This window comes from Prionailurus viverrinus, chromosome B4, assembly GCF_022837055.1.
Source record: "Prionailurus viverrinus isolate Anna chromosome B4, UM_Priviv_1.0, whole genome shotgun sequence".
NCBI classification, from domain to species: domain Eukaryota; kingdom Metazoa; phylum Chordata; class Mammalia; order Carnivora; family Felidae; genus Prionailurus; species Prionailurus viverrinus.
Window position 1 is genome coordinate 17,266,456 of NC_062567.1, and position 27,201 is coordinate 17,293,656.

The 27,201-nt window shown below is 37.3% G+C and overlaps 1 protein-coding gene across 1 annotated transcript in view; it reads right to left on the reverse strand.

Annotated features, from left to right (window-relative positions):
- Window positions 1-27,201, reverse strand: part of DNAJC1 (DnaJ heat shock protein family (Hsp40) member C1) — a 226,776-nt gene that overhangs the window by 25,398 nt on the left and 174,177 nt on the right. The window contains exon 9 of the mRNA XM_047866500.1: window positions 4,286-4,405. Coding sequence (XP_047722456.1) covers window positions 4,286-4,405 — 120 coding nt within the window. The remainder of the gene's footprint in view (window positions 1-4,285; window positions 4,406-27,201) is intronic.

Genomic DNA, 27,201 nt, shown 5'->3' on the forward strand with positions numbered 1-27,201 from the left:
GAATAACCAATATTATCAGTTAAGACAGTTAAAAATGCTGGTTTGATCTCTTAACTGATTTTTACAATGTTATGCTCATGCAGTGAATGTATAGTTTAGCCATCCTGTTCTGTGTGTGACGTTACTCAATGTTGAGACAGAAATGGTGACGTGGAATGCACATTTACAGACCTTTGGCCCAGAAGCCATATTATAGAAAAAGTCTAACCAGGTCGGTAGACAGATTAAGCAATTAATTATGTAATTTTGTCTGATGGGACCCCAAAAGGTTCTATTACTGTCTTCTCTTTCCTTTAAACAGGCAATCAAGTTGCCTGAAACTCTTATTCCAATCATTCATATACTTGGGATAAGAACCTGAAGGCTCCTATTAAAATACGTGTGTGTGTTTGGTAACACATTATCGTCTATTAATATTAGTTTGAAAATTGGTTCTTAAGCTAGCTAGTGACTCATGTAGCAGAAGAAAGGGATAAAGGCCCTATTCCTTTCTAAGATTCAAATGCCTTTAAAGGTCTTGAGGTTGGGAAGGTGAGGGAGGAGAGGGACCAGAGGATGAGGTCAGGCCCAAACCAAGAGAAGTGTGCTAGGGCAGGAAGCTTGGTTCAGAGGGCAGGGTCGGGCCTGGTTAGTACTTGGATGGAAGAGGGCAGGGAAGCAGTCCTTGTGATCTTTACAACTCATGTAGGTCTAGCCTAACTCTAAAAGTAATGGCAGTAATATACTTGCCAAAATAATTACTATATATATTAAATACGTAATTACTGTGTAGTATATATTTAATTCACTGATAAACTGTAAAGTTTATTTTCTATTGAATAAAATTCCACTTACATATTTTTAGAACAACTGCCATTACATACAAATCCCAAGAGTATCCCCTCTCTAGCTGTAGCTATATAAAACACACTTGGGAATTTTATGATTTTTCCCTCTTTTTTTTTTCACGTGAACATGGGGATGCTTATCTAACTACACACCTCTTACCTCTCACTGTGGCACTAGGCTAATTATAAAAGTCTGTCTAAATCTATTCACCTGTTTTTTGTTTGGCTGCCTACCTGGGCCTTTTCCAAGCAGGCAGAAAATCTCCAATCAGTCTGTTATCACAACCAGAATGCAAGAGATTAGTGGCCACAGAGAGAAGCAGAATCAGTTTACATCCTTTCAGGCAAGAGAATGATATTACTTCACAAGCAAGAAATCTGAAGCTCCCTGACCTTAATTTAGAAAGCCTGCAGTTAATAATCACATTAAGGTTGGTTTTACGTGCCAGTTTTTGTTTTCTTTGTTGTTTTTACAATTTGAGTATCCTTTGTCATTATCAAAATTATCTGCTGAAAGGCATACATTCACGTTTAAAATACTTAATCTGTAATAAAGGAAGTCTTATACTTTTGATATATCTGAGTTAAAATACACTTTGCATTAATTTTTTACAAAGGCAATCACATTGCTTGTGTTTATCCAGAGTAGAATTTAGCAACTTGTTGACTGTGACAATTAATACACTGAAAACTCCTTTTTAAATTGAAGAATCAAATGGGTTTTTCATTGTAATCTGTCAATCCCAATAAAGAATATATAGAACCCACCAAGAGTACACTCTTGCCCCTCCCTGAAAAAAGGTCAATTGTCTCCTGAAGGAAAGAGAACTAAACCCGAAGCTACAAAGTTAGCAAAACAAAAAAAACAAAAACGGGTCAAGGAACAGATGTGCAGACCAGGGAGAGTTGGCACAGGTGACTAGGTCAGTAAGAAGAGGTTCTGATGACAGCAAATTGAACTTGGGGTTGTCCCCATAATTAAATACTTAATGAAAACAAATCTAATTAACGCCATAAGCCCAAAAGAACTATAAGTGATCTTCTCAAGTATGGTCAACTTTCACTTGACATTGTACTGAAGGAACTGTATTAGTTCAACCTACTTTAGCTGCTTCAATGTAATTCACTGTGTGTTCACTAAAATGAGTTATCTGAGTCTTCTGACACCTGCTCTCTTTTAGAGAGAGATTTGTGTGTGTTGAAGGGGGGCGGTTATGATGTGAAATGTGTAGTCCAGCTATGAAAATGACACAGAATGAAAATACAGAATGAAAAAAAATGTACATGCTGTACTAGAAGAAAAGTTCGTTACAAGGGCATTTTTTGGTGCCAAAAAAGTTTGGGTTTACTAAAATATTTATTTTCAAGGTACTTTTGGTATTATGCAAATAGAATACTTGGAGGGAAAAAAAACTTCCCCAAAGTCATGTTTGCTACTTCTATGGTAAAAGGAAAAATATCTATTGCAGACATGGATTCAGTCTCCCCTGGGTAAGTCTAGAAGAAAAACAATGGAAACATATGGGATGAATTTACAAAAGTTTGAAAAGATGTCTTTGCCTATACTAACACTGCACTAAGACTACTAGGTTATGTATAGATTTTCTAGATTTCTGATACTAATTAGCCATTCTCAAGGCTGTGTTGGTTACATCATGTCTGTTCTTAGCATTTAAACTTTCATCTCTCTTTTTAAAAACACAGATACAAATTTAGCCAGATTTTAATGACAACAACTTAAAATATCGCTCTATTCAATTGCTTTTCTTGGACATTTTTAACTATGAGGTCTCCCAGAAATCTTATTTAAAGGCAGTGCTGCCTTCAAAGGAGACACTAAATTAATGAAACATTCTTTCCCATTAAAACTAAAAGTTTAGGGCCCTTTTAAACCAGTTTGTTTTATAACTTTCTAAAAATTATTTCAGTAATTTTTATTAATCATTATATTAACAGTAGTTGTATAATTACAGGGTCATAGTACTTGAAACCCCAATAACTATGGAATATCTTTAATTTGGTCAGATATTTACTGATAAGGCATTATCTTTTATCTTTTGCAAGCAACCTAGAAACAAGGTAATAAAATGCATAGCCCACTAACATTCTTAGCAGAAGAAAAGGTACCCTTAAGGTTCTTCTCCGGTTACCTAAGATAATGGGTCTCCTCATGTAACACCAAGAAAAAAAAAAATTGTTACAAGATACTAGAGCTATTTTTTCACATGATGAGACTTTGAAACCAAAATAATGCAAAACATCACATAAAAATTCAGTCTTTTAAATGTGATTTTTAAAAGACCTACCTGGTAGTAAAAAATTCATATCTATAATTTAAAATTCTCAAAGCAGCTCCTATCCAAAGGGTAATAAATAAATAAATAAATAAATAAAAAGATTGACGGTAATGTTTTGTAAGTTTGTTTATCAATTAAATAGTGGAAGCTCACTATGAAAAATAACTTGCAGCATTTATGTAACAAGCTGGGTTTTTTTTGGGGGGGGGGCAATTGTGTTAATCATTTTGCAGGGTTTTAAAACTGTTCATTGTCAAAAGACTCAAAGGTATACTAACAGAATTGAAAAGGGCACTTGAACTTTGCTTTCAGTAACCCCTGAAATATTTTAGGTGTATAGGGTTTATTTAAAGTAAATTTGGTAAATTACTGATTTATATGTTAAAGAATATTTACTATCATTTATGAAAATAAGGCTCATATTGATAAAAATAAAAATTTTTCTGAATTTCTATTTAGTACATGTCAGGGACCGTGGTAGTTGCTTTTAGAAGATTCTCTGCCCTAAGTTTACTGAATAAAAAGCATCCAAAGTGTTAAATTCAAACCTTCCAGGCAAATACTTAGTCTTTTAAGTGTTGGGTATAGGCAGTCATTCACCTATAGATTCATTCACACACATATGCATATTATATATGTTATATATATTATATATTTGTTCATATATGTAATTTTGTTGTGGTTAAGCAACTTGTCAAAATGGATAGTAGGTACCATCCTTGAAATAAAAAGGCAAACATAAGAATATTGATGATTAAATTAATGCAAACCACCTGATTAAATACCTATAGCAATCTGTTCTTCAATGTTAAAAAGATCCAGCTGAAATTTAACTTCTCGAATTCTGATCAGTCTGAGAACTATCTTTTCCACAGCTAAAGGGGTCACTTTAAACACAAAAACCAGCATTGTTTTCTGTGGTTAGGTTACTGTAGCTTAAGTCTCTAAACACTAGAATTCCTCACACAGCTGTTAATTGTGGACCAGGGGACTGGCTGACATCTGCTTCTTGCTTATTTCGTTAATGGTTCACTTCCAGGTCCTAAAAGGATTGTAGCCTTTCTCCAAAGAGAATGTCGGATGCATCTATGTCTGTCTTCTACATAGTTGGCTTGTTCTGGTTTGTCACTCTCCATACAATGCAAATCTGAGTGAACTCACATCTGTCACCGATCGACCCAATTCGTGGGCAATCTTTTCCCATCGACCTGGGGTCCCTCCTGGGAACTTAACCATACTTCTTGTCAGCTGGCTGAGGTCCTCTTCTGTCCATTCAGGTGCCTGCAAAACATTATAGAAAAAGATAATTTAGAGAACGTTTGCCAAAACATTTAATAAGCCTGTGAAACAAACCACTGGCAATTTGTTTTCTACAAAAACAGTATTAACACGTGTCCAGTAGTTTAGATAAAGCTTTGGGTTGCATATTTAACACTAGAATGCAAAGCTCCAGCAGCCTTTTAAATTTTCCTACGTATACGAAATAAGAAAGCAGAAATATTGTGAAGTCAGGCTTTTGAAGACATTAAAAAAAGCAGTTTTGCATTAAAGTAGGAACGACTCTCAAAGACTATGAAATGCATTGTGTGTCACTGCTGCTCTCACAGATGCCTCATGTAAGGTCACTATAAAAGGTCTTCAAGTTTTAAGAAAAATTATACTTTGAAGAAACAAAACACCTTGTAAGCGAAGACGAAAAGGTGAACAAGCAAATGTGCTGATTTAGAATCAGAACTGAGACAAAGATAGTTTTTGTTCATTCTGTGTAACACTTTCATTCTAAAAATCGTGCATTTCCAAAAAGTTTAGCTTCTCAAAGGCTAGCGTTTTAATAAACTTGGAACAGAAATAAAAGGAGACATGCCTACAACCAAGACTTAAACCATTTCAAGTCCAAGCAAAGCAACACTTCATTTCTGAGAAGGTAAATAGCTTCTAAAAGTTGATCTGTTTAAACCGAGTTACAAAATAACCGAAAGATTATAAAATCTTTTTTCCAAAAGCAAGAATTCTAAGAGCAAGCATATTCTCCGCATTTTATCAGCACTACTACTTGGTCAAACCTAAAGCTGAGCAAAGCAAAAGAACCTATCGCTGAGTAACAAATAACCACGTTACAGTTATTTTACATGAGATTTTAGCACGAAACTACTCCCTCCCAGAGGCTGCAGCCACTCTGGTATTAAACAATACTCTAGGAGTCAGCAGAGAAATGGAGGAAGCCCACCTTATTTTCCTTAATTAAAAAGAAAGAAACAAGAAAGAAGGGAACCTTGGAGACAAATACCTTTTCTAATCACCATTTCCGATAATGAACAGCATACATCAGGCCGTTTGCATTACAGAACCGTCAGCACAGAACAACAGTCAGAGGTGAGTGACCCCAGGGACGATCTCCACAGCTACAGCAAAGCTTCTCCCTGACACTAATCCTCGCTGTCATTCTCCCACTGTGCTCTAACCGCACTGACATCCGCCTGCCTCACTGCAAGCTTAACGGGGCCCTTCCTGACTTTTTACTGTCTCCCCCAATCAATGGTTCAAGCGTGCTCTTTTCACCATGTCCAAACGGCAGCTTCACTCGTAATCAAAGCGCACTGCCCCTGTTAAAGGGCTTTCCGAAAGGCTCTCCCATTTGCATTCATTTGCAAAGCAAACTACTTTTATTCACTTTGTTCTGCTATCAAGAATGTTCCCTGAAGCAGATAAATTGGCATAAATACAACCTGCCACTTAAGAGTCAGGAAATAATAGCCAATAGCAGGGAGGATTTTATCAATCATTCTATTTTGTATCCACTAAAAGCTGAAAGCCTCAAACATATTCATCAGTACAATCTGTACGATACAGGCATAAATTCACTTCTATAAAAAGGTAGCCCACATAGGGTATGGTCAGAATTTCTTTGATATTTAATGAATATCAGAAATCTAATGCTCCTTATCAGATGATTTGAAAATTTACACTGAAGCTTTTTTCTTCTTGCTTGTTTTTCCCTTTATTTAGGGGGAAAATTCATCCTCAGATATTAGAGGGACATAACTGGATTTTCAAGGAAATACTTTTCTTTCTAAAGAGCCGAAACATTAATAAAGTAATTCTTTAAAATAATTTCAATTTTTAGTAGATTGGCTTTCCAAATATGCTGCATATATGGACCATGGGCATTAAAAATCAATCCGATTTTAATTCTTTGTTAATAAGATGAGTCTAAAAGAACAGTGCCACTTTTTTTTTTTTCCCCTGGGAAGGGAAAATTTTAAGTATTTGGACTGGTATTCTGAAAATCATCTACTGCTAGGACAGTCTTTCCCTTTAGTTTCCTGGTTATTTCATGGCTGTGATTTTTTTCATTATTAATACAAAAAAACTGGATCGATAATAACTAGGCCCATAATCTGAAATCTTTGAAAGAATCCTTTTAGCAATTCATTATTCTCTCTCCTACAGCTGTAAGGCACTTTGGTGAATGTGTAATTCCTCGGCAATAGTTAGTTGTGTCTTTAGAAGCAACTGAGCCTACTGTGACCCAGCTCCTACAGCAGCCGTGAGGGTGGCCGTGGTGTGAATGTATTCTCCTTGTTCTAATCTGGAGCCAACTGTAGCTGTGAAAGTCAAATGAATGCATACGCATACTGCTTTGCCACTTAAAACCATGTGTGTCCAATATTACTGAGACACTGGGCCAAAAATTCATCTCTACAGTAAAGTAATGGAAGATACCACATGGTGTGGGGACAGCTGTTGTGACTACACCAGCATTCCAATTTTGCATCAGAAAAGCCCCACTCTGGGAATAAATCTCCATACTGAATAAAAAATAAAAAGTAAGTTTTCAAATTATTCGCGATTTTTATGTAATGATCCCCAAATAGATCTCCTAAAGTAAGAGCTCATAGGAAAATTTAAATTGTATTCCCAAATAATATCCCTTTGGGATAGATTTTTGTCGTAAAGCCACATATGTTCAAAGATTTGATGCCTTTGAAAATCCTTACTATTCTTGGGGGATAGGAGTTGGAAGCTAGAGAGGAAAAGCACACTCTATGTTCTGAGTAACTCATATGCACCTTCCCCCCCTCACAGCTGTAGACCATCAAATGTTAATTACCAAGTATCGTGCAATTTATTTGGTACTGAAACGTAGGGCCAAATTAAAAGAAATTTATATGGGCTTATTTATTATATTTTCCTATTGTAAGGACAAAAGATCCATTTCTATCTAATAGTAAAACTCACTAATGAACATTTCTATCCACATGACCTACTAATGACCATTATTTACATAACTAGAAAAGTTACAATTTTGGATTCAACAGTTTGTAGTAGATTCAACTCAATTCATAAATTCTCAGAAATTTTACCTAAGAAATAATGTCCTTGTAAATACCATCACCCAGTTAAAATATCAGATATTATCAGATCTCATAATGTATACCTAGTACTGTGGATGGCAAATCTAATAATCTACCTTCCAAATCCACATTCTATACTGACTTTGTGTTTCAGAATGTATATTTGACTTTCACCTATACAGTTTTCCTTCCCAACTTAAAAATTGAGCATTTACGTGCTCTTGACTATATATGTGGATAAATTGTATGTAAAGGAAAAAACCCAGGGGTGCCTGGGTGTCTCAGTCAGTTAAGCTTCTGACTTCGGCTCATCGTTCTTGAGTTCGAGCCTCACATCAGGCTCTGTGCTGACAGCTTGGAGCCTGCTTCGGATTCTGTGTCTCCCTCTCTCCACCCTACCCCGCTTGTACTCTCTCTCTCTCAAAAATAAATATTAAAAAAAAAATTAAAAGCTTATCTCTTCAAATGTTTTTTCACTCTTAGGAAGTGAATACTCTTCTTTAAAGAAAAGCTGGTAACTCATCCCAAACTGTGGTTCTAAGGCTGTGGCCCTTTACCAGTAATCGCTTCATGTCGTGCCCAGAAAGGTCTCCTCATCTATGATTTAGCTACCTTCCCAGAAAGAGGTCTCCTCTGGATCAGCAATCCTAAAGTGTGATCCATGTGCTGGTGCCAGCCTGCAACCAGTTTGTCACCAATCCATGACCAAGTAAGTCCAGAAACTTCGGGTACGGATTAGAAACAGCAAATTAACACTGCTGCAACAACCAAAGTATGTGAGCAGTAAACTCTTCTTTTAAACAATATAAGACGGTGAGATGTTGTCAGACTACCATGATGGGTCACGTGAAGTGTGGGCACAATAGGACTACAGATGGGTCAGCAACAGATGGAAAGAAAAATATTCTACACCTGGTTCTTTACTACAGATAGTTTGAGAAACTTTGCTCAAGACCATGCATACAGTTCAAATTTCTTTTTACCTCCTTTTGGGGGAAGCAACAGTAAATAAATCCCTCTTGAGAAACGGACACAAGGATGTCTGATCCTTTAAAAACTATTTTATGCCACTAAGTGTTGTGGTGATTTGACACACAGTGAACGATGACACTCTGGGATTACTCTGGGATAGGAAACAGCAAATTGCAAAGGGCTTGCGGCAGGAGCATGTCCAGGATGCTTGAGGAATAGTGAGATGAGCAGGGAAGCTGGAGCAAAGCAAGCAAAGGGGGCAGGGAGAGGAGAGGAGGCCAGAGAGGTAAGAAGATAAAATCATATAAGGACTGAGAGGCCACTGCAAGGACTCTAGCTCATTTACTCTGCATGATACATAAAGCTACTGGAGGGATAGTTTTAAACTGAGGTATAATTACAGACATTATATTAGTTTCAGGTGTACAACACAATGATTTGATGGGTTGGAACTGCATGGGTCCCCTTATACACAGATTTTTTGTTTTTAATACAGTACAGTCCTATAAGTGTATTTTCTTTTCCTTATGATTTTAATAACATTTGTTCTCTAGTTAGTTAAGTTTTGGGGGAGTCAAGTTATAAGTGGGTTTTCAACTGAGCACAAGGTGGGGGTGAGTGGGTTGGCACCCCAATCCCCATGTTGTTCAGGAGTCAACTGTATTAAGAAATGATCACGGTAAGTCTAGTAACGTTTGTCACCATATATAGTTACAGTATTTTGTTTTCTTGTGATGAGAACTTTAAAGATGTACTCTTAGTAACTTTCAAATATGCAATACAGTATTAATTACAGTTGTCATGCTATAAATTACATCCCAGGGCTTATTTCTTTCTTTATATGAAAAAGATTTTTTAAAGATTATTTATTTTTGCGGGGAAGAGGGGCAGAGAGAGAGGGAGAGAGAATTCCAAGCAGGCTCCTTGCTGTCAGCGCAGACCTGACACAGGGCTCAAACCCACGAACCAGGAGATCATGACATGAACCAAAACCAAGAGTTAGATGCTTAACTAAGTCCCCCAGGACTTATTTTATAACTGGAAGTTTGTACCTTTTGATCTTCTTCAGCCATTTCACCTACTCCCTACCCTCCCCCTCTGGCAACAACCAATCTGTTCTCTGTATCTATGAGCTTCGTTTTGTTCTGTTTTAGATTCCAATATAAATGCGATCATATGGTACTTGCCTTGCTCTGATTTATTTCACTTAGCAAAATGCCCTCAAGGTCTGTCCATGTCATAAATGGCAAGACTTCCTTTTTTTAGTGACTAAATATTTTCTTGTGTGTGTCTATGTGTGTATCATATTTTCTTTATCCATTCATCTGTCAACGGACACTTGTGTTGTTTCCGTATCTTGGCTATTGTAAATAATGCTGCAGTAAATGTGGAGGTGCGTATCTTTTTGAGTTAGCATTTTCATTTTTCTTCAGATAAATAACCCAGAAGTGGAATTGCTGGATCATACAGTAGTTCGAGTTTTAATTTCTTGAGGAATTTCCATTCTGTTTTCCATCGTGGCTGCACCAATTTACCTTCCCGCCAATAGCGCCCACAAAGGTTCCCTTTCCTTCACATCCTTGCCGACATGTGTCACTTCTTTCTTTTTGATACTACTCATTCTAACAAGTGTGAGGTGATATCTCATTGTGGTTTGATTTGCATTTTCCTGATGATGAGTGATGTTGAGCATCTTTTCATGTACCTGTTGGCCATCTATAGGTCTTCCTGGAAAAATGTCTATTTAGATCCTCTGTCCATTTTTTTTTTTTTAATTTTTTTTTCAACGTTTTTTATTTATTTTTGGGACAGAGAGAGACAGAGCATGAACGGGGGAGGGGCAGAGAGAGAGGGAGACACAGAATCGGAAACAGGCTCCAGGCTCTGAGCCATCAGCCCAGAGCCTGACGCGGGGCTCGAACTCTCGGACCGCGAGATCGTGACCTGGCTGAAGTCGGACGCTTAACCGACTGCGCCACCCAGGTGCCCCCTCTGTCCATTTTTTAATCATTGGTTTTCTGCTATTGAGTTGTATTGAGTTCTTTAATGTTTTGGATCAGATATCGAATTGCAAATATTTTCTCCCATTCAGTGGATTGGTTTGATGTAGTCCTACTTGTTTATTTTTGTTTTTGTTGCCTTTACTTTTAGTGTCAGCTAAGTTTGGCCTGCTCTTGAATGAATGAATGAATGCATGGTGCCTCATGGTAGATTACCTCAAGCTAAATGCTGTGGGCCTCATTAACGTCCCCATAGCCAATATTATTGCAGTTACTGACTTCAATTAGCAATTGGTAAATATTTTGCTATTATAGATTTAGTGAATATGTTTTGTTCAGTGACTATTTCAATAGCTTCTTGACTGCAGTTTATCTCACCTCCAAAGTATGGTACACTTCTACCCAACTACCATGGAGTACCTCATCAGCCTTGTCCTCACAGTCTTTAAGGACAAGATCTTAACTACTTCCTGATTCTTTCAGGAAGACAAGTATGACATTACACTGATGATTTCTTCCCATGAGGAGATTCATTTGACATACTCATTCAAGGCAAAGGAGCTCACCAAAATGAAATGGGCCATTGCCTCATACAAAATGTAATGTCTTGCCACCTTGGTTAAAGTCTTGAAAATTAATTGGTATACTGAGAGGGCTGCTCTGCCCATAATGCTGTCCAGAAACAGCTACGGATTCTCTCAGCACCCACAACTTCTTTTAGGCCTTTCTGTGTTCTGGAAGAAACACATTTCTCCTTTACATATTTTACTTAAATACTTTTATGCTGTTTGCTGCAAACTGGCTCTTCTTGAGTAGGGGTCCCCTTTAGGAAAGGGCTCTAGAACCCATCCAAAATGCAAAATGACAGACACTCCTACTCCTGTTAGTGCCCCCCACAGACTCCTTCATCGTAGAGAGGTTTTGGCAACTTTCTCTCAGCATCAGAATACCACTTAATACATGTAATAACTTTAAAATGGTGAAACCACAAATATTTGAATTTTGCTAAAATTAAACTTTTGGTCTTTAAAAGAATTTTTTTAACGTTTTTATTTTTAATACACAGAGAGAGCATGAGCGGGGAAGGGACAGAGAGAGAGGGAGACACAGAATCCAAAGCAGGCTCCAGACTCTGAGCTGTCAGCACAGGGCCCAATGCTGTCAAACCCATGGACCGCGAGATCACGACCTGAGCCAAAGGTGGACGCTCAACTGAACGAGCCACCCAGGCGCCCCTGAACTGTTGGTCTTTCAAAGAAACTATTTAAAAATGAAATGGAACGCCACAAAGTAGGAGCAAATATTCCATAACACATGTCAGAAAAAAGATTTGTATCACAATTTATCCATTCTCCTACTGATGGACATTTATTTGGGTAGCTGCTAGCTCTTGGTTATCACATATCATTATTATTATTAAAGTTTATTTATTTTGAGACAGACAGGGCGCATGCACACACACATGCATGCACAAGTGGGGGAGGGGCAGAGAGGGAGACAGAATCCTAAACAGGCTACGCACGGTCATTGCAGAGCCTGATGCAGGGCTCAAACTCACGAACTGTGAGATCATGACCTGAGCTGAAATTGGGCACTTAACCAACTGAGCCACTCAGGCATCCCTATCATGTATTATGAATACAGCTGCTTGGACATTTATTTATAATTGTCATAGTGGTCATATGTTTTAATTCTTCTTAGATAAATACCTAGTGGTGGAATTGCTGAGTCATAGGGAAAGTATACATTTTATAAGAAACTACGTAAGTATTTTTCTGAACAAGTTGTATTGTTTTACATTTTAACCTGCAGTGTATGAAGGGTCCCTCCAGGTACTCACCCACACTTGATATTGCCAGTTGTTTTAATTTTGACCAGCCTGGTAGGAATGAAACGTGTTTTATTTTGGTAATAATTTCCAAGATTACAAATGATCTTGAATATCTTTACATGTATTTATTGACCAACTGAATATCTATTTTTATGAAGTGTGTATTCATGTCTTTTGCTTATACGTTAATTGGGTGAAGAGTTCGTTATATTTTGTGGACACAAGATCTTTGTCAGAAATGTTTTACGAATATTTTCTCCCATTCTGTAACTTATATTGTCACTTAAAATCCTTTAACTTTTAGTTTAATTTCATTTATTTATTTAATTATTTATTTATTTATTTAATGTTTATTCATTTTTGAGAGACAGAGAGAGACAGAGCATGAGCGGGGAAGGGGCAGAGAAAGGAAGACAGAATCTGAAACAGGCTCCAGGCTCTGAGCTGTCAGCACAGAGCCCGGCGCGGGGCTCGAACTCACAAACTGCGAGATCCTGACCTGAGGTGAACTCAGACGCTCAACCCACTGAGCCACCCAGGTGCCCCGAGTTTGAAATAATTTCAGACTTCTAGAAAAGTTGTAAAAACAGTATGGAGTTCCCATATGTTCTTAATACAGCTAACTATGATGTTAATATACTTTTATTGAAGTATAATCGACATATAACGTTACATTAGTTTCAGGTCTATAATACAATCATTCAATATATTGCAAATTGTTTACTACAATACGTTTAGTTAAATCAGTCACCACACAGTTACAATTGTTTCTTTTGATAAAAACTTTTAAGATCTATTTTCTTAGCGACTTTCAAATGTGCAATACCATATTAACAATAGTCACCATGTCGTATATTACATCTCTATAATTATTTAATGTTTATTTACTTTTGAGAGAGAGTGAGGCAGAGCATGAGTGGGGGAGGGGCAGACAGGGAGACACAGAATCTGAAGCAGGCCACAGGCTCTGAGCTGTCAGCCTGATGTGAGGCTTGAAACTCACGAGCCATGAGCTCATGACCTGAGCCAAAAGTGGACACTTAACCGACTGAGCCACCCAGGTCCCCCTATAACTAATTTATTTTAAACTGGAAGCTTATACCTTTTGACTCCCTTTACCCACTGTGTGTATTCTCTACCTCTGGCAACCACCAGTTGGTTCTCTGTATCTATGGGCCTTGTCTTAGAGCTTACCATCTGTGTTTTATGTTCAAGTCTTTAATCCATTTTGAATTAATTTTTGTGTATGGTGTGAGATAGTGGTCCAGATTCATTCTTTTGCATGTGGCTGTCCTGTTTTCCCACCATCATTTACTGAAGAGACTTGCCTTTCTTCATTGGATGTTCTTGGCTCCTTTACCATCAATGAATTAACCATATACGTGTTGGTTTATTTCTGGGCTTCCTATTTTGTTCCATTCCTCTATGCGTCTGTTCTCATGCCAATGCCATACTGTTTTGATTACTGCAATTTTGTAATATAGTTTGAAACCAGGCAGTGTGAGGCCTACAGCTTTCTTTCTCAAGACTGCTTTGGCTATTTAGCGTCATTTGTGGTTCCATACACATTTTAGGATTGTTCTATTTCTGTAAAAAATGCCATTGGAATTTTAATAAGATTGCATTGACTTTATAGATTGCTTTGCATAGTATGGACATTTAAAAAATATTAATTCTTCCAATCTATTAGCATGGTATATCTTTCTATTTGTGTCTTCTTCAGTTTCTTTCATCAATGTTAATATAATAGCATACAGGTCTTTCACCTTCGTGGTTAAATTTATTCCTCGATATTTTATTCCTTTTGTGTGACTGATTTCTGTATTTTGAAACTTTACAAAATTTGTTGATTTGTTCTTAATAGTTGTTTGGTGGAGTCTTTAGGGTTTCTAAAATATATAATACCATGTCATCTACGCATAGTGACAGTTTTACTTCTTCCTTTCCAAACTGGATGCCTTTTATGTCTTTCTCTTGTCTAACTGCTGTCACAAGCACTTCCACCATTATGTTGAATAAGAGTGGCAAAAGTGGGCATCCTAATCTTGTTCCTGATCTTAGAGGGAAACTTTTCACTGTTGAGCATGTTAGCTGTTACTGTTGAGTAGATGTTAGTTGAGTGTGATATCAGCTGTGGGCTTGTCATATATGACCTTTATTATGCTGAGGTATGTTCCCTCTATACCCATTTCATTGAGAGTTTTTATCATGAATGGATGCTGAATTTTGTCAAAAGTTTTTTCTGCATCTATTGTGATAGCTCTAATCTTATTTTTTGAATGTAGTATATCACATTGATTTGATTTGCAGATGTTGAATTGTCCTTGCATCCCTGGAATAAATCATACTTGATCATGGTGTATGATACTTTTGATAAATTGTTGAATTTGTTTGCGAATATTTTGTTGAGGATTTTTATACGTTTATTTATTTTGAGAGAGACAGAGATAGTGTGAATGGGTGAGGGGCAGAGAGAGGATCCCAAGCCAGGCTTGAACTCACGAAACTGTGATATCGTGACCTTAGCCAAAACCATGAGTCAGATGCTTAACCGACTGAGCTACCCAGGCTCAATCCTCCCCTGTTGAGGATTTTCTACATTTATGTTCATGAAGGATATTGATACTGGCTTGTAATTTTTACTTGTGTTGTCCTTGTCTGGTTTTGGTTTCAGGGTACTGTTTTATTTTTTTGAAGAGTCTAAGTAGGATTGGTATTAATTCCTCTTTGAATTTTTGATAGAATTCACCAGTGGAGCCATTGGGTCCTAGACTTCTGTTTCTTGGGAGATTTTTGATTAACAACTCAACGTCCTTACTAGTAACCAATCTGTTCAGATTTTCTATTTCTTTTTTTTATTATTAAAAAAATTTTTTGGGGGACGCCTGGGTGGCTCAGTCGGTTAAGCGTCTGACTTCGGCTCAGGTCATGATCTCGTGGTCCGTGAGTTTGAGCCCCGCGTTGGGCTCTGTGCTGACAGCTCAGAGCCTGGAGCCTGCTTCAGATTCTGTGTCTCCCTCTCGCTGACCCTCCCCCCCGTTCATGCTCTGTCTCTCTCTGTCTCAAAAATAAACGTTAAAAAAAAAAATAAAAAAAAATTTTTTTTAAATGTTTCATTCATTTTTGGGGACACAGAAAGAGACTGTGAATGGGGGAGGGGCAGAGAGAGAGAGGGAGCCACAGAATCCAAAGCAGGCTCCAGGCTCTGAGCTATCAGCACAGAGCCCAATGCGGGGCTCGAACCCACAAACTGTGAGATCATCACCTGAGCCCAAAGTCTGCCACTTAACCTACTGAGCTACCCATGAGCCCCTCTATTTCTCTTTTTTAAAGTAAGCTCTAAGCCCAACATTGGGCTTATACTCACAATCCCAAGATCAACAGTCATATGCTGTACCAACTGAGCCAGCAGGCATCATTCATTTTTTCTATTTCTTCATGATTCAGTCTTGGTCAGTCATATGTTTCTAGGAATTTATCCATTTCTTTTAGGTTGTCCAATCTGTTGGTGTATAACTGTTCATACTCTCTTATGATCCTTTGTACTTCTGTGGTATAAGATATAATGTCTCCTGTTTCGTTTCTGATTTTGTGTCCTTTTTTCTTGGGGAGTCTAGGTAAAGGTTTGCTAATTTTGTTTATCTTTCAAAGAGCCAGGTCCTAGTTTCATTGATCTTTTCTATCATCTTTTTAGTCTCTATTTCATTTACTTCCATTCTGATTTTTATTTCCTTCTGAATACTAACTCAGCTTTGGTTTTTTTTTTCTCATTCTTTGAGATATAAAGTTAGGTTGCTTAACATTTTTCTTGCTTCTTAATACAGGCATTTTTTGCTATGAAGTTCCCTTTTAAAACTGCTTTTGCTGCATCCCATAACTTTTGGTATGTTGTATTTCCATTATTTGTTTCAAGATACTTCATTTCTCTTCTGATTTCTTTTTGACCCACTGCTTGTTCAGCAGCATGCTGTTTAATCTCCACATACTTGTGAATTTTCTAGTACACTTCTTTTATTTGATTTCTAGGATACTTTGGAAATGACTAGTGTGACTTACAAGGATAAGTTATAATATAATGGGAATCCTCCAATTTTAAAAGATAGCATGTAATTTGTTCTTGACTATCTGAACTGACCAATGTGGTCACCATTGTGACCAATGACCAGTAGGACCTACTACCTACCATGGTGGTAGAAGGCATTCAGGTCAACCTCAACTCCAGGGTTGTTATGGGTGACCAAACTGCCACAGATGTTTCCTGTGGGTAAAGGTGGAAACTGTACAATTGGTAATGCATCTTGTGATACGTGAGGGTGGTGGAACTGGCATAAAAATGCTGGTATTCTGGCTCCTGCTACTGCTCTCTGACCCAAGAGTCATGTCTTCCATCAGTATCCTTGACACTGTGGCTAACTTGTTAGTCTATAAATAGGGTGAAATTTTACACCCTTTACAGCTGTTGACAGTCTATGCCTTTTCATTTTCTTAAAAAGCAGGAGTTTTTAATTTTCATGAAGTACAACTTATTAACATTTTTCTTTTATGGTAAGTGATTTGAGTGTACTATCTAGGAAATCTGTGCCTGTTAGGATGAGATAGGTTCATTGTCTATTTCACATGGATATTCAGTTGTTTCACTATCATTTGCTGAAGACTATTCTTTACCCATCTGCACTGCCTTGATATCATTGTCAAAAAGCAATGATTGCATTTATTTTTTTTTAATTTTTTTTATTTTTTTAATTTTTTTAAAAATATTTTTTTATTTATTTTTGAGACAGAGAGAGACAGAGCATGAGCAGGGGAGGGGCAGAGAGAGAGGGACACAGAATTTGAAGCAGGCTCCAGGCTCTGAGCTGTCAGCACAGAGCCCGACGTGGGGCTTGAACTCACAGACTGTGAGATCATGACCTGAGCTGAAATCAGACGCTTAACCGACTGAGCCACCCAGGCGCCCCAGCAATGATTGCATTTAATTCAGGACCCTCTGTTACACTGATCTACTTGTCTATTGTGTTATTGTGTGCCATATAATTTCCATTATATAGATAAATTTAAGATGTAGCATATCACAATGTGTTTTTTTGCATTAAGCCTGTTTTAAATTACAAAGAAATGTACAATCTATTTAAATTTTATCCCTGCATGTAAAATAATGCCTGATCATGCATGCAAAGGACATAAATCATGACATCTAGTGTTTGTTGTATCCCCTCCCCCCCCCCCGCCATTTTCTTTATGATAATGCTGCTGCGCATGTATCCCTTTGAATTAGTATTTTTGTATTCTTTGGATAAATACCTACTAGTGCAACTGTTGGATCATAGGATAGTTCTATTTTTAACTTTTTGAGGAATCTCCATATTGTTTCCCAGAGTGGCTGTACCAGTTTGTATTCCTACCAACAATGTAAGAGGGTTCCCCTTTCTCCACAACCTCGCCAACACTTGTTTCTTGTGTTGCTGATTTTAGCTATTCTGACAGGTGTGAGGTGACATCTCACTGTACTTTTGATTTGTATTTCCCTGTGTGATGAGTGATGTTGAGCATCTTTTCATCATGTGTCTGTTGGCCATCTGGATGTCTTCTTTGGAAAAGTATCATTTATGTCTTCTCATTTCTTAACTGGATTAATTGTTTCTTGGGTGTTGAGTTTGAGAAGTTCTTTATAGATTTTGGATACTAACCCTTTATCAGATATGTCATTTGCAAACATCTTCTTACTTTTTAGTTTTGTTGATTGTTTCCTTTGCTGTGCAGAAGCTTTTTATTTTGGTGAAGTCCCAATAGTTTATTTTTGCTTTTGTTTCCCTTGCCTGAGGAGACCTATTTAGTAAGAAGTTGCTATAGTCAATGTCAAAGAGGTTACTGCCTGTGTTCTCTTTTAGGATTTTAATGGTTTTAGGTCTTACAATTTGGTCTTTAATCCATTTTGAATTTCTTTTTGTGCATGGTGTAAGAAAGTGGTTTAGTTTCATTCTTTTGCATATTGCTGTTCAGTTTTTCTGATACCATTTGTTGAAGAGACTATCTTTTCCCCATTGGATATTCTTTCCTACATTGTTGAAGATTAATTGACCGTATAATTGAGGTTCACTTCTGGGTTCTCTATTCTGTTCTACTTATCTATGTGTCTATTTTGTGTGGAAACAGACCAAGTGTCCATCAACTGATGAATGGATAAGGAAGATGTGGTATATAGATATAATGGAATATTATTAAGCCATAAAAAAGAATAAAATCTTGCCATTTGCATTGACATGGATAGAGCTAGAGAGTATTATGCTTCATGAAATAAGTCAGGTACAGAAAGACAAATACCATCTGATTTCACTCATGTGGGATTTAAGAAACAAAATAAATGAGCAAAGAGAAAAAAAAAAAAAGAGAAAGGCAAACCAAGAAATGGCCTCTTATAGAGAACTGATGGTTACCAGAGAGGAGAGGGCTGGGGGGGTTGGTTAAGTAGGTGATGGGGATTAAAGAGTACACTTGTGATGAGCACCAGGTGTTGTATGGAAGTATTAGATTATACTGCACACTTGAAACTAATACTACACTGTATGCTAACTAAATGGAATTTGAATAAAACCTTAAAAAAAGTTCCTGATAAAAGGAAAAAAAAAGTATTCTGGACAAAATAGAAAAGATTAAGATCCACCTTTTACCAAATCATTTACATATACATACAAAGACACGTATACATATTATATATGTATATATATATAATGTATGTATAATATATGTATAATATATACAATTAATATATGTATATATAATATATACATGTATAATATATGTGTGTATATGTATGTACATGTATATATACATATACATAATGTATGTATGTGTATGTACATGTATGTACATATATGTATACAGTACACATATATAATATGTATACATTATATAGTATATATGTATACATTATATATAATATATATTATATATTATATATAATAAATATATATATAAAAACATGTATTTACTATATTAGTCAGAAAGGAAGACTCTGAAAATGAGCACTGGTAAATTTATATTAGATAATTTATATGCAGTCATTAGTTTCTGTTTTTTATATGATGAAAGGTACAAAAATGCCTTATAAAGGATTACAGTACTGCTCACTGCCTGAAACTTTGCTGTTTTTAGAACAATGCAGAATAGTAAAGTGTAGAAAGTCAGTTACATGCATCACTATTACACTACTTAGGATAAAGTAAAATCATATTTCAAGACTAACATCATGTTAGTAGAAAAATTTTAGAACATGACAATGGCTTTAAGACCTCTTGAAAAAGCAGTTAAAACTACTTTTTTAGTTTTGGTGGAAATGAATTAGTCTATCAGCTTGTCGGTCATGCTTTGAAATTCAAGTTCTAAAACTAACATAATTTAAGATTAGAGAGATTAGATACAAGGTACATGGGAAGTAGCCTTTAAAAGTTATTTAGTTTGGGGGCGCCTGGGTGGCGCAGTCGGTTAAGCGTCCGACTTCAGCCAGGTCACGATCTCACGGTCCGTGAGTTCGAGCCCCGCGTCAGGCTCTGGGCTGATGGCTCAGAGCCTGGAGCCTGTTTCTGATTCTGTGTCTCCCTCTCTCTCTGCCCCTCCCCCGTTCATGCTCTGTCTCTCTCTGTCCCCAAAATAAACGTTGAAAAAAAAAATTAAAAAAAAAATAAAAGTTATTTAGTTTGATTCCCTAAATAAGGATAAGGCCACACTTAATAAAAAATAAATGTATAAAAAAAACCATTATTGAATGCATTAAGGTCTAAATAGCATACTATAAATTCACCTAAAGTATCAAATTCAATGTTTCTTAGTATATTAAGAGTTATGCGACCATTACTACAATCAATGTTAAAACATTTTCATTATCCCCAAGAGAAATCTTTTACCTAGTGTCCCCCCCTTTGCCCCAATCTCCTTAGCCCTAGGCAGCCACTAATCTACATTCTCCCCCCCCAAATTCCCTAGTCTGTGTATTTCATGTATACAGTATGTGGTCTTTTATGACTGGCTCCCTTTACTTGGCATGTTTTCAAGATTTGTGTTGTAGCATGTAACAGTACGTCAATTCCTTTTCGTTGCCAAATAATACACCAGTGTATGGATATACCAAATTTTGTTTATCCAGTCATTGTCTGATGGACATTTGGATTATTTCTACTTCTTAACTATTATGAATAATACCGCTACAGACATTTCATGTATAAGCCTTTGTGTAGACATATGTTCATTCCCTTGATTAGATGCCGAAGAAGGGGACTGCTGAGTCATATGGTAACTCCATGTTTAACTTTTTGAGGAACTGCCAGACTGCTTTCCAAAGTAGCCGTGCCATGTTACATTCACAAGAGTTCCAAATTCTCCATGTTTTTGCCAGTATTTCTCTTATCTTTTTTATTATGACCATCCTACTGGATGTAAAGTGACATCTCATTGCTTTGCACTTCCCTAATGTGAAATACATGTTCCAGATATGCACCTGATAAGGGCCTGGTATCCAGCATACATAAAGAACTCACACTCAACAATAAAACAGGCCAGCAACTGTTAATTAAGCAAGTAGGTAAAATGTTAATTAAGCAAGTAGGCAAAATATCCATAAACATTTTTCCAAAGAAGACATACAAATGGCCCATAAGCATATGAAAAGATACTCAGTATCATTAGCTATCAGAGAAATGTAAATCAACACCACAATGAACCTGAATCTTGTGTCCAATACAGGGTAAGTAATATTTTGACAAATAAGACTCAAGAATTCAGGGATTAGATCATACAAGGCTTCCACGGCCTTCTGAGACAGTGCCAGGCACATAGTAAGCATCTATCAGTGCTTCACATGTACTGAATCATTTAATCCTCAACAATCTAAGAGCATATCACAGAGTATTGAGATATTATAGAACTTGCCTAAGAGCTCAGAAATGGGAGCCACTACTAAAAAATCCACCAATGGTCCCCATTTCCTATAGGAAAAAGAATCCAAGTTCCTATGCATGACATCTAAAGGCTTGGCATCTGGTTCTTGCCTACCTCTCTAGTTTTCCTCTTAATCTCTGCCTCAAACCTTATGTCTCAGATATCCAAAATCACTGGCTGAACATTCAGGCTGTTACTTATCGCTGTGCCTTTTTGAATACATTCCTTCTGCCCAGAATGCAGTATTGTCTGTCTAACTCCTCCTCCATTAAGAGGCCTCTCAGGCCCACCCAGTCTGTCCTCACTGGAAAACCTCTCCAGCATTCCTGATTCTCAGGCCTTCAGACTTGGACTGGAATCTATACCATCACTCTCTGACTCTTAGGCCTTCAAACAGACCTCTCTGGGTATCCAGCTTGCAGACGGCAGATCATGAGACTTCTCAGCCTCCAAAATCACATGTAGGCTCTGGATTTAAAATCAGTGTACATAAAACCGAACAAAATTTTACTGGCTTTGGAGCTCAGGAAGATGGCAGAATGGAAGAAACCTGAGCTCACCTCCTCCCACATACTCATCAAAGCTGCAACTCAGCGTAGTGTAACTCACTCTGAAAATGACCTGAAGACTAGTAGAACAGCTCTCCCATAGCTAAAGAGACAAAGGAAAAGCCACATTGTGAAGGGCAGGAGGGGCAGAGAGTTGGTCAGGAACCAACCCCCAGTAAGGTGACCCATAAGTGGGAGAGAGAGCACAGGCACAGGGGTCCTCCCTGAGGACTGAGAGGATCAGGCCCCACACTGGGCATCCTCTGCCTTGGGAATCTGTACTCTGAAGACAAGCCGCCATAATATCTGGCTTTGAAAATCAGCAGGATTTAACTTGGGGAGAGCCAGAGGGGGATAGGAAATGCAGCCTCTGCTCTTAAGGGCTAGCATAGTTCTTCTTCTTCTCAGGCAACAGTCTGAAAAGCTCCTGGGTTATACATGAGGTAAATTTATTGACTAATTTCAGCGCATGTGCGCATGTGGCAGGGATCGGTAGGAACTCTTAGGGAATGGAAGTGCTGGCGGGCACAATTTTTCTTGCTCTCCTTTAGCCCAGCTGGCCTGACGTTGACTGGAGCCAGTTCTGACACACTTCATCTATACCATGATAGCACTGCTTGTCCTTCCCTCGTATTCCCCTGTGGACATGTCCCATTTAACCTGCTCGCCCCTGCAGGTGCCCTTCCAAAGCGGCTCCTGCCCTGAGGAGTGGTGGGCAGCTCAGCCCACCAACATGCCCACAACAATTGCAACCGGGGCCCTCAGACGGGGGGTCTGGGTGCTGAGCCCACCTACCAGTGCGCACACAGTAGCCACGGCTGGTCCTCACAAGCAGCTGAGCTGGGGGCTAGCCCCACCCACCAGTGTGCCCAAAGTAGTTGCAGCCCAGTCTCAACAAGAAGCCACGTGCAGCCCACACAGGGGACACCTCTGGAGTGCCTGGTTTTGATAACCAGGGGAAGTGTGCTCCTGGGCCCCACAGGACGCCTTCAATACAAGGCCACCGCCTGCAAGACTGGGAGCTATACCTGGTCTAATACATAGAAACAAACACACAGAATCAGACAAAATGAGGTGACAGAGAAATAGATGTCAAATGAAAGAACAAGATAAACTCTGAGAAAAAGAACTAAATGAAACAGAGATAAGCAAATCTACCAAAGAGTTCAAACTAATGGTCATAAAGATGCTCACTGGACATAACAGAAGAGTGGAAGAACTCAGGAAGAACTTCAACAGACAGACAGAAATATAAAAAAAGAACCAAAAAGAGCTAAAGAATACAGTAACTGAAATACAATATATACTAGAGGCAATCAACAGCAGATTAAAGGATGCATAAGAACAGATCAGCAATTTGGAAGATGGGGTAGTGGAAACCAAGTTGAACAGCAAAATGAAAAAAAGAATTACAAAAAATTACAGGCTAACAGACCTCTGGCACAACATCATGCATGATAACGTTTGAATTACAGGAGCCCCAGAAGAAGAGAGAGAGAGAGAAAGAGGCAGGAAACTTATTTGAAAAAAATAGCAACTGAAAACTTCCCTACCCTGGGGAAGGAAACAGATATTCAGGTCCAGGAACCCCAAACAAGATGAACTGAAGGAGGTCCACATCAAGACACATAAAAATTAAAATGTCAAAAATTAAAAAGAGAATCTTAAAAGCAGCAAGAGAAAAAGAACTAATTAAATACAAGGGAAATCCCACAGGGCTATAACTTGAGTTTTCAGCAGAAAGTCTACAGGTCAAAGTGGTAAAAGGTAAAACCCTACAACTAAGAATACTGTGACAAGGTTATTATTCAGATTTAAGGGGAGATAAGGTTTCCCAAACAAAAATTAAAGAAGTTCACCACAACTAACCATATAAGAAATGTTAAATAGACTTCTTTAGGCAGAAAAAGAAGGGCCATAACTAGAAGGCAATTATGAAAGGAAAAAATTTCCCTGGAATAGGAAAGGCAGTAGAGTAATCGCTTATAAAGTTAGTTTGAAGGTTAAAAAACAAAACCAGTAAAATCATTTATATCTAAAATAATTAGTCAAGTGAAACAAAAAATAAAAAGATGCAAAATGTGTCATATACATAAAAGGTGGAGGAAGGAGTAAAAATGTAGTGCTTTTAGGATTGTTTGAACTTAAGTGACCATCAACTTACTATATACTGCTATATATATGTTATATATGAACCTCACACTAACCACAAGTGAAAAACCTATAAAGATACAAGAATTAAACAGAAGGAATCTAAGCCTAAAGCAAAAGAAAGTCATCAAATCACAAGAGAACAGAGTAAGAGACAAAGAAAGGGATAGAGTAAGTGTATAAAAACAACCAGAAAACAATAAACAAAGGTGCGACAAATACATAACTGTCAATTATTACCTTAAATGTAAACGAACTATGGGTACCTGGCTGGCTCAGTTGATAGGGCATGTAACTCTTGATCTCAGGGTTGTGAGTTCAAGCTCCACATTGGGCATGGAGCCTACTTTAAAAAATAAATAAATAAAAGAACTAAAGGCTCCAGTTAAAATACACAAAAGACTCACTTCAGACCTAAAGACATACACAGACTTACAGTGAAGGGATGGAAAAAACACATGCCATACAAGTGAGAATGGAAAAAAAGCTGGGGTAGCAATATTATTATCAGACGAAATAGACTTTAAAAAAAGACTGTGACAAGAGACCAAGAAAGGCATATATATTAAAGGATCAGTCCAACACGAGGATGAAACAATTATATATCTGTGCTAGGAACACAAATAGAAACAAATATGTACGGCAAATATGAACAGACATAAAGGGAGAAATTGACAGTAATACAGTAATAGTAGAGGACTTTAACAGCCTATTTACATCAATGGATAGATCATTCAGACAGAAAACCAATAAGGAAACAGTGGCTTTGAATGACAAATTAGATGAGATGGACTTAATAGACATATACAGGACATTCCAAACAAAAACAGAGAATACACAGTCTTTCCAAATGCAGATGAAACATTCTCCAGGATAGATCACATGGTAGGCCACAAAATAAGTTCCAACAAATGTAAGAAGATTAAAATCGTCAATCATCTTGTCTGAACACAACAGTATGAAACTATAAATCAATTACAAGGAAAAAAACTGGAAAAAACACAAAACATATGGAGGCTGAACAACAACTTACTAAACAACCAGTGGGTCAATGAAGAAATTAAAGAGTAAATCAAACAATACTTTGAGACAAAGGAAAATGGAAACACAATGGTCAGAATCTTTGGGACACAGCAAAAGCAGTTTTGAAAGGGAAGTTGGTAGCAATACCTGCCTACTTCAAGAAAGAAGAAAAATCTTAAACAATCCTTACAAACTGAAAGGAACTAGAAAAAGAAGAACAAATGAAGCCTAAAGTTAGAAGGAGAAGGTCATAAAGATCAGAGTGGAAAAAATTTAAAAAAAACTAAAAACAAGCAAACAAACCAGAAAAGATCAATAAAACTAAGCTGATTGTTTCAAAAGATAAACAAAGCTGATAAACTTTCAGACAACTCATCAAGAAAAAAAAGAGAGTGGACTCAAATGAAACCAGAAATGAAAGACACTAAGTTACAACTGTCACCATAGAAATACAAAAAATTATATGCCTACCAAATTGAACAACCTATAAGAAATGGATAAATTCCTAGAAACATATAATCTTCTAAAACTGAATTAGGAAGAAATATAAAATTTGAACAGACCAATTACTAGTAATGAAGTTGAGCTGGTAATCAAAAACTCCCAACAAACAAAAGTCTAGGAATAGATGGCTCCACTGGTGAATACTACCAAATATTTAAAGAAGATTAAGACCTATTCTTCTCAAATGAGTCCAAAAATTGAAGAGGAGGGAATACTTTCACATTCATTCTATGAAGACATCATTGCCCTGATACCAAAACCAAAGACACTACAAAAACAGAAAATTATAGTCCAATATCCCTCATAAACAAAGATGCAAAAATCCTCAACAAAATATTAGCAAACAGAAATCAGTAATACATTAAAAAGGATCATTCACCACAATCAAGTGGAATTTATTCCAGGGATACAAGGATGGTCCAATGTATGTAAATCAATCAATGTGGCACACCACATTAACAAAATGAATGATTAAAAATCATATGATCATCTCAATAGATAAAGAAAAAGCAGTCGACAAGATTCAACATCCATTTGTGATAAAAACTCTCAACAAAGTACGTTTAGAGGGAACATCTCTCAACATAATAAAATCCATATATGACAAACTCACAGCTAACAATACTCAATGGTGAAAAGTCTTCAGCTTTTCCTCTAAGATCAGAAGGAAGACAAGGATGTTCATTCTCACCACTTTTGTTTTTTAAGTTGATTTTGATTTTGAGAGAGATAGTGTGCAGAAGGTGCAGAGAGAGAGAGAGAGAGAGAGAATCTCAAGCAGGCTCTGCACTGTCAGTGAAGATGCGGGGCTCAAACCACGGACCATGAGATCATGACCTGAGCTGAAATCAAGAGTCGGATGCTTAACCAACTGAGCCACCCAGGCACCCCTATTCTCACCACTTTTATTCAATGTCATACTGAAAGTCCTAGCTGCAGCAATCAGACAAGAAAAAGAAATAAAAGGTATCCACATTGATAAGGAAGAAATAAAACTTGCACCATTTGCAGATGACATATAGAAAACCCTAGAGTCTACCAAAAAACTAACAGAAATAATAAGTGAATTCAGTAAAGTTGCAGAATACAAAATTAATATATAGAAATCTGTGCCATTTTTATACACTAATAATGAATTTCTAGAAAGAGAAGGAAAACAATCTCATTTACAAATGCATCAAGGGGCACTTGGGTGGCCTACTCAGTTAAGTGTCCGACTCTGGCTCAGGTCATGATCTTGTAGTTGATGAGTTTGAGCCCTGTGTTGCTGTCAGTGGGGAGCCCACTTCAAAAACTCTGTTCCCCTTTCTCTTTGCCCCTCCCCCACTAGTGCATGCTCTCTTTCTCTCTCAAAAATAAATAAACATTAAAAAAAAAGTGGGCACTTGGGTGGCTTCAGTCAGTTAAGCGTGTGACTCTTAGTTTCAGCTCAGGTCATGATCTCACGGTTTTGTGAGTTCAAGCCCCATGTCTGGCTCTGCCCTGGCAGTGCAGAGCCTGCTTAGGATTCTCTCTGTCTCTCTCTCTCTCTGCCCCTCCCTGACTTGCACTGTCTCTGTCTCTCTCAAAATAAATACATAAACTTAAATAAAAAAAAAATAAATAAAATAAAACAAAAAAAATACCTAGGAATATTTAACCAAGAAGATGAAGACATGTATTTTAAAAACTCTGAGACCCTGATGAAAGAAATTCAAGATGAAACATATGAAAAGACATATCATGTTCATATATTAGAAGAATTAATATTGTTGAAATATCC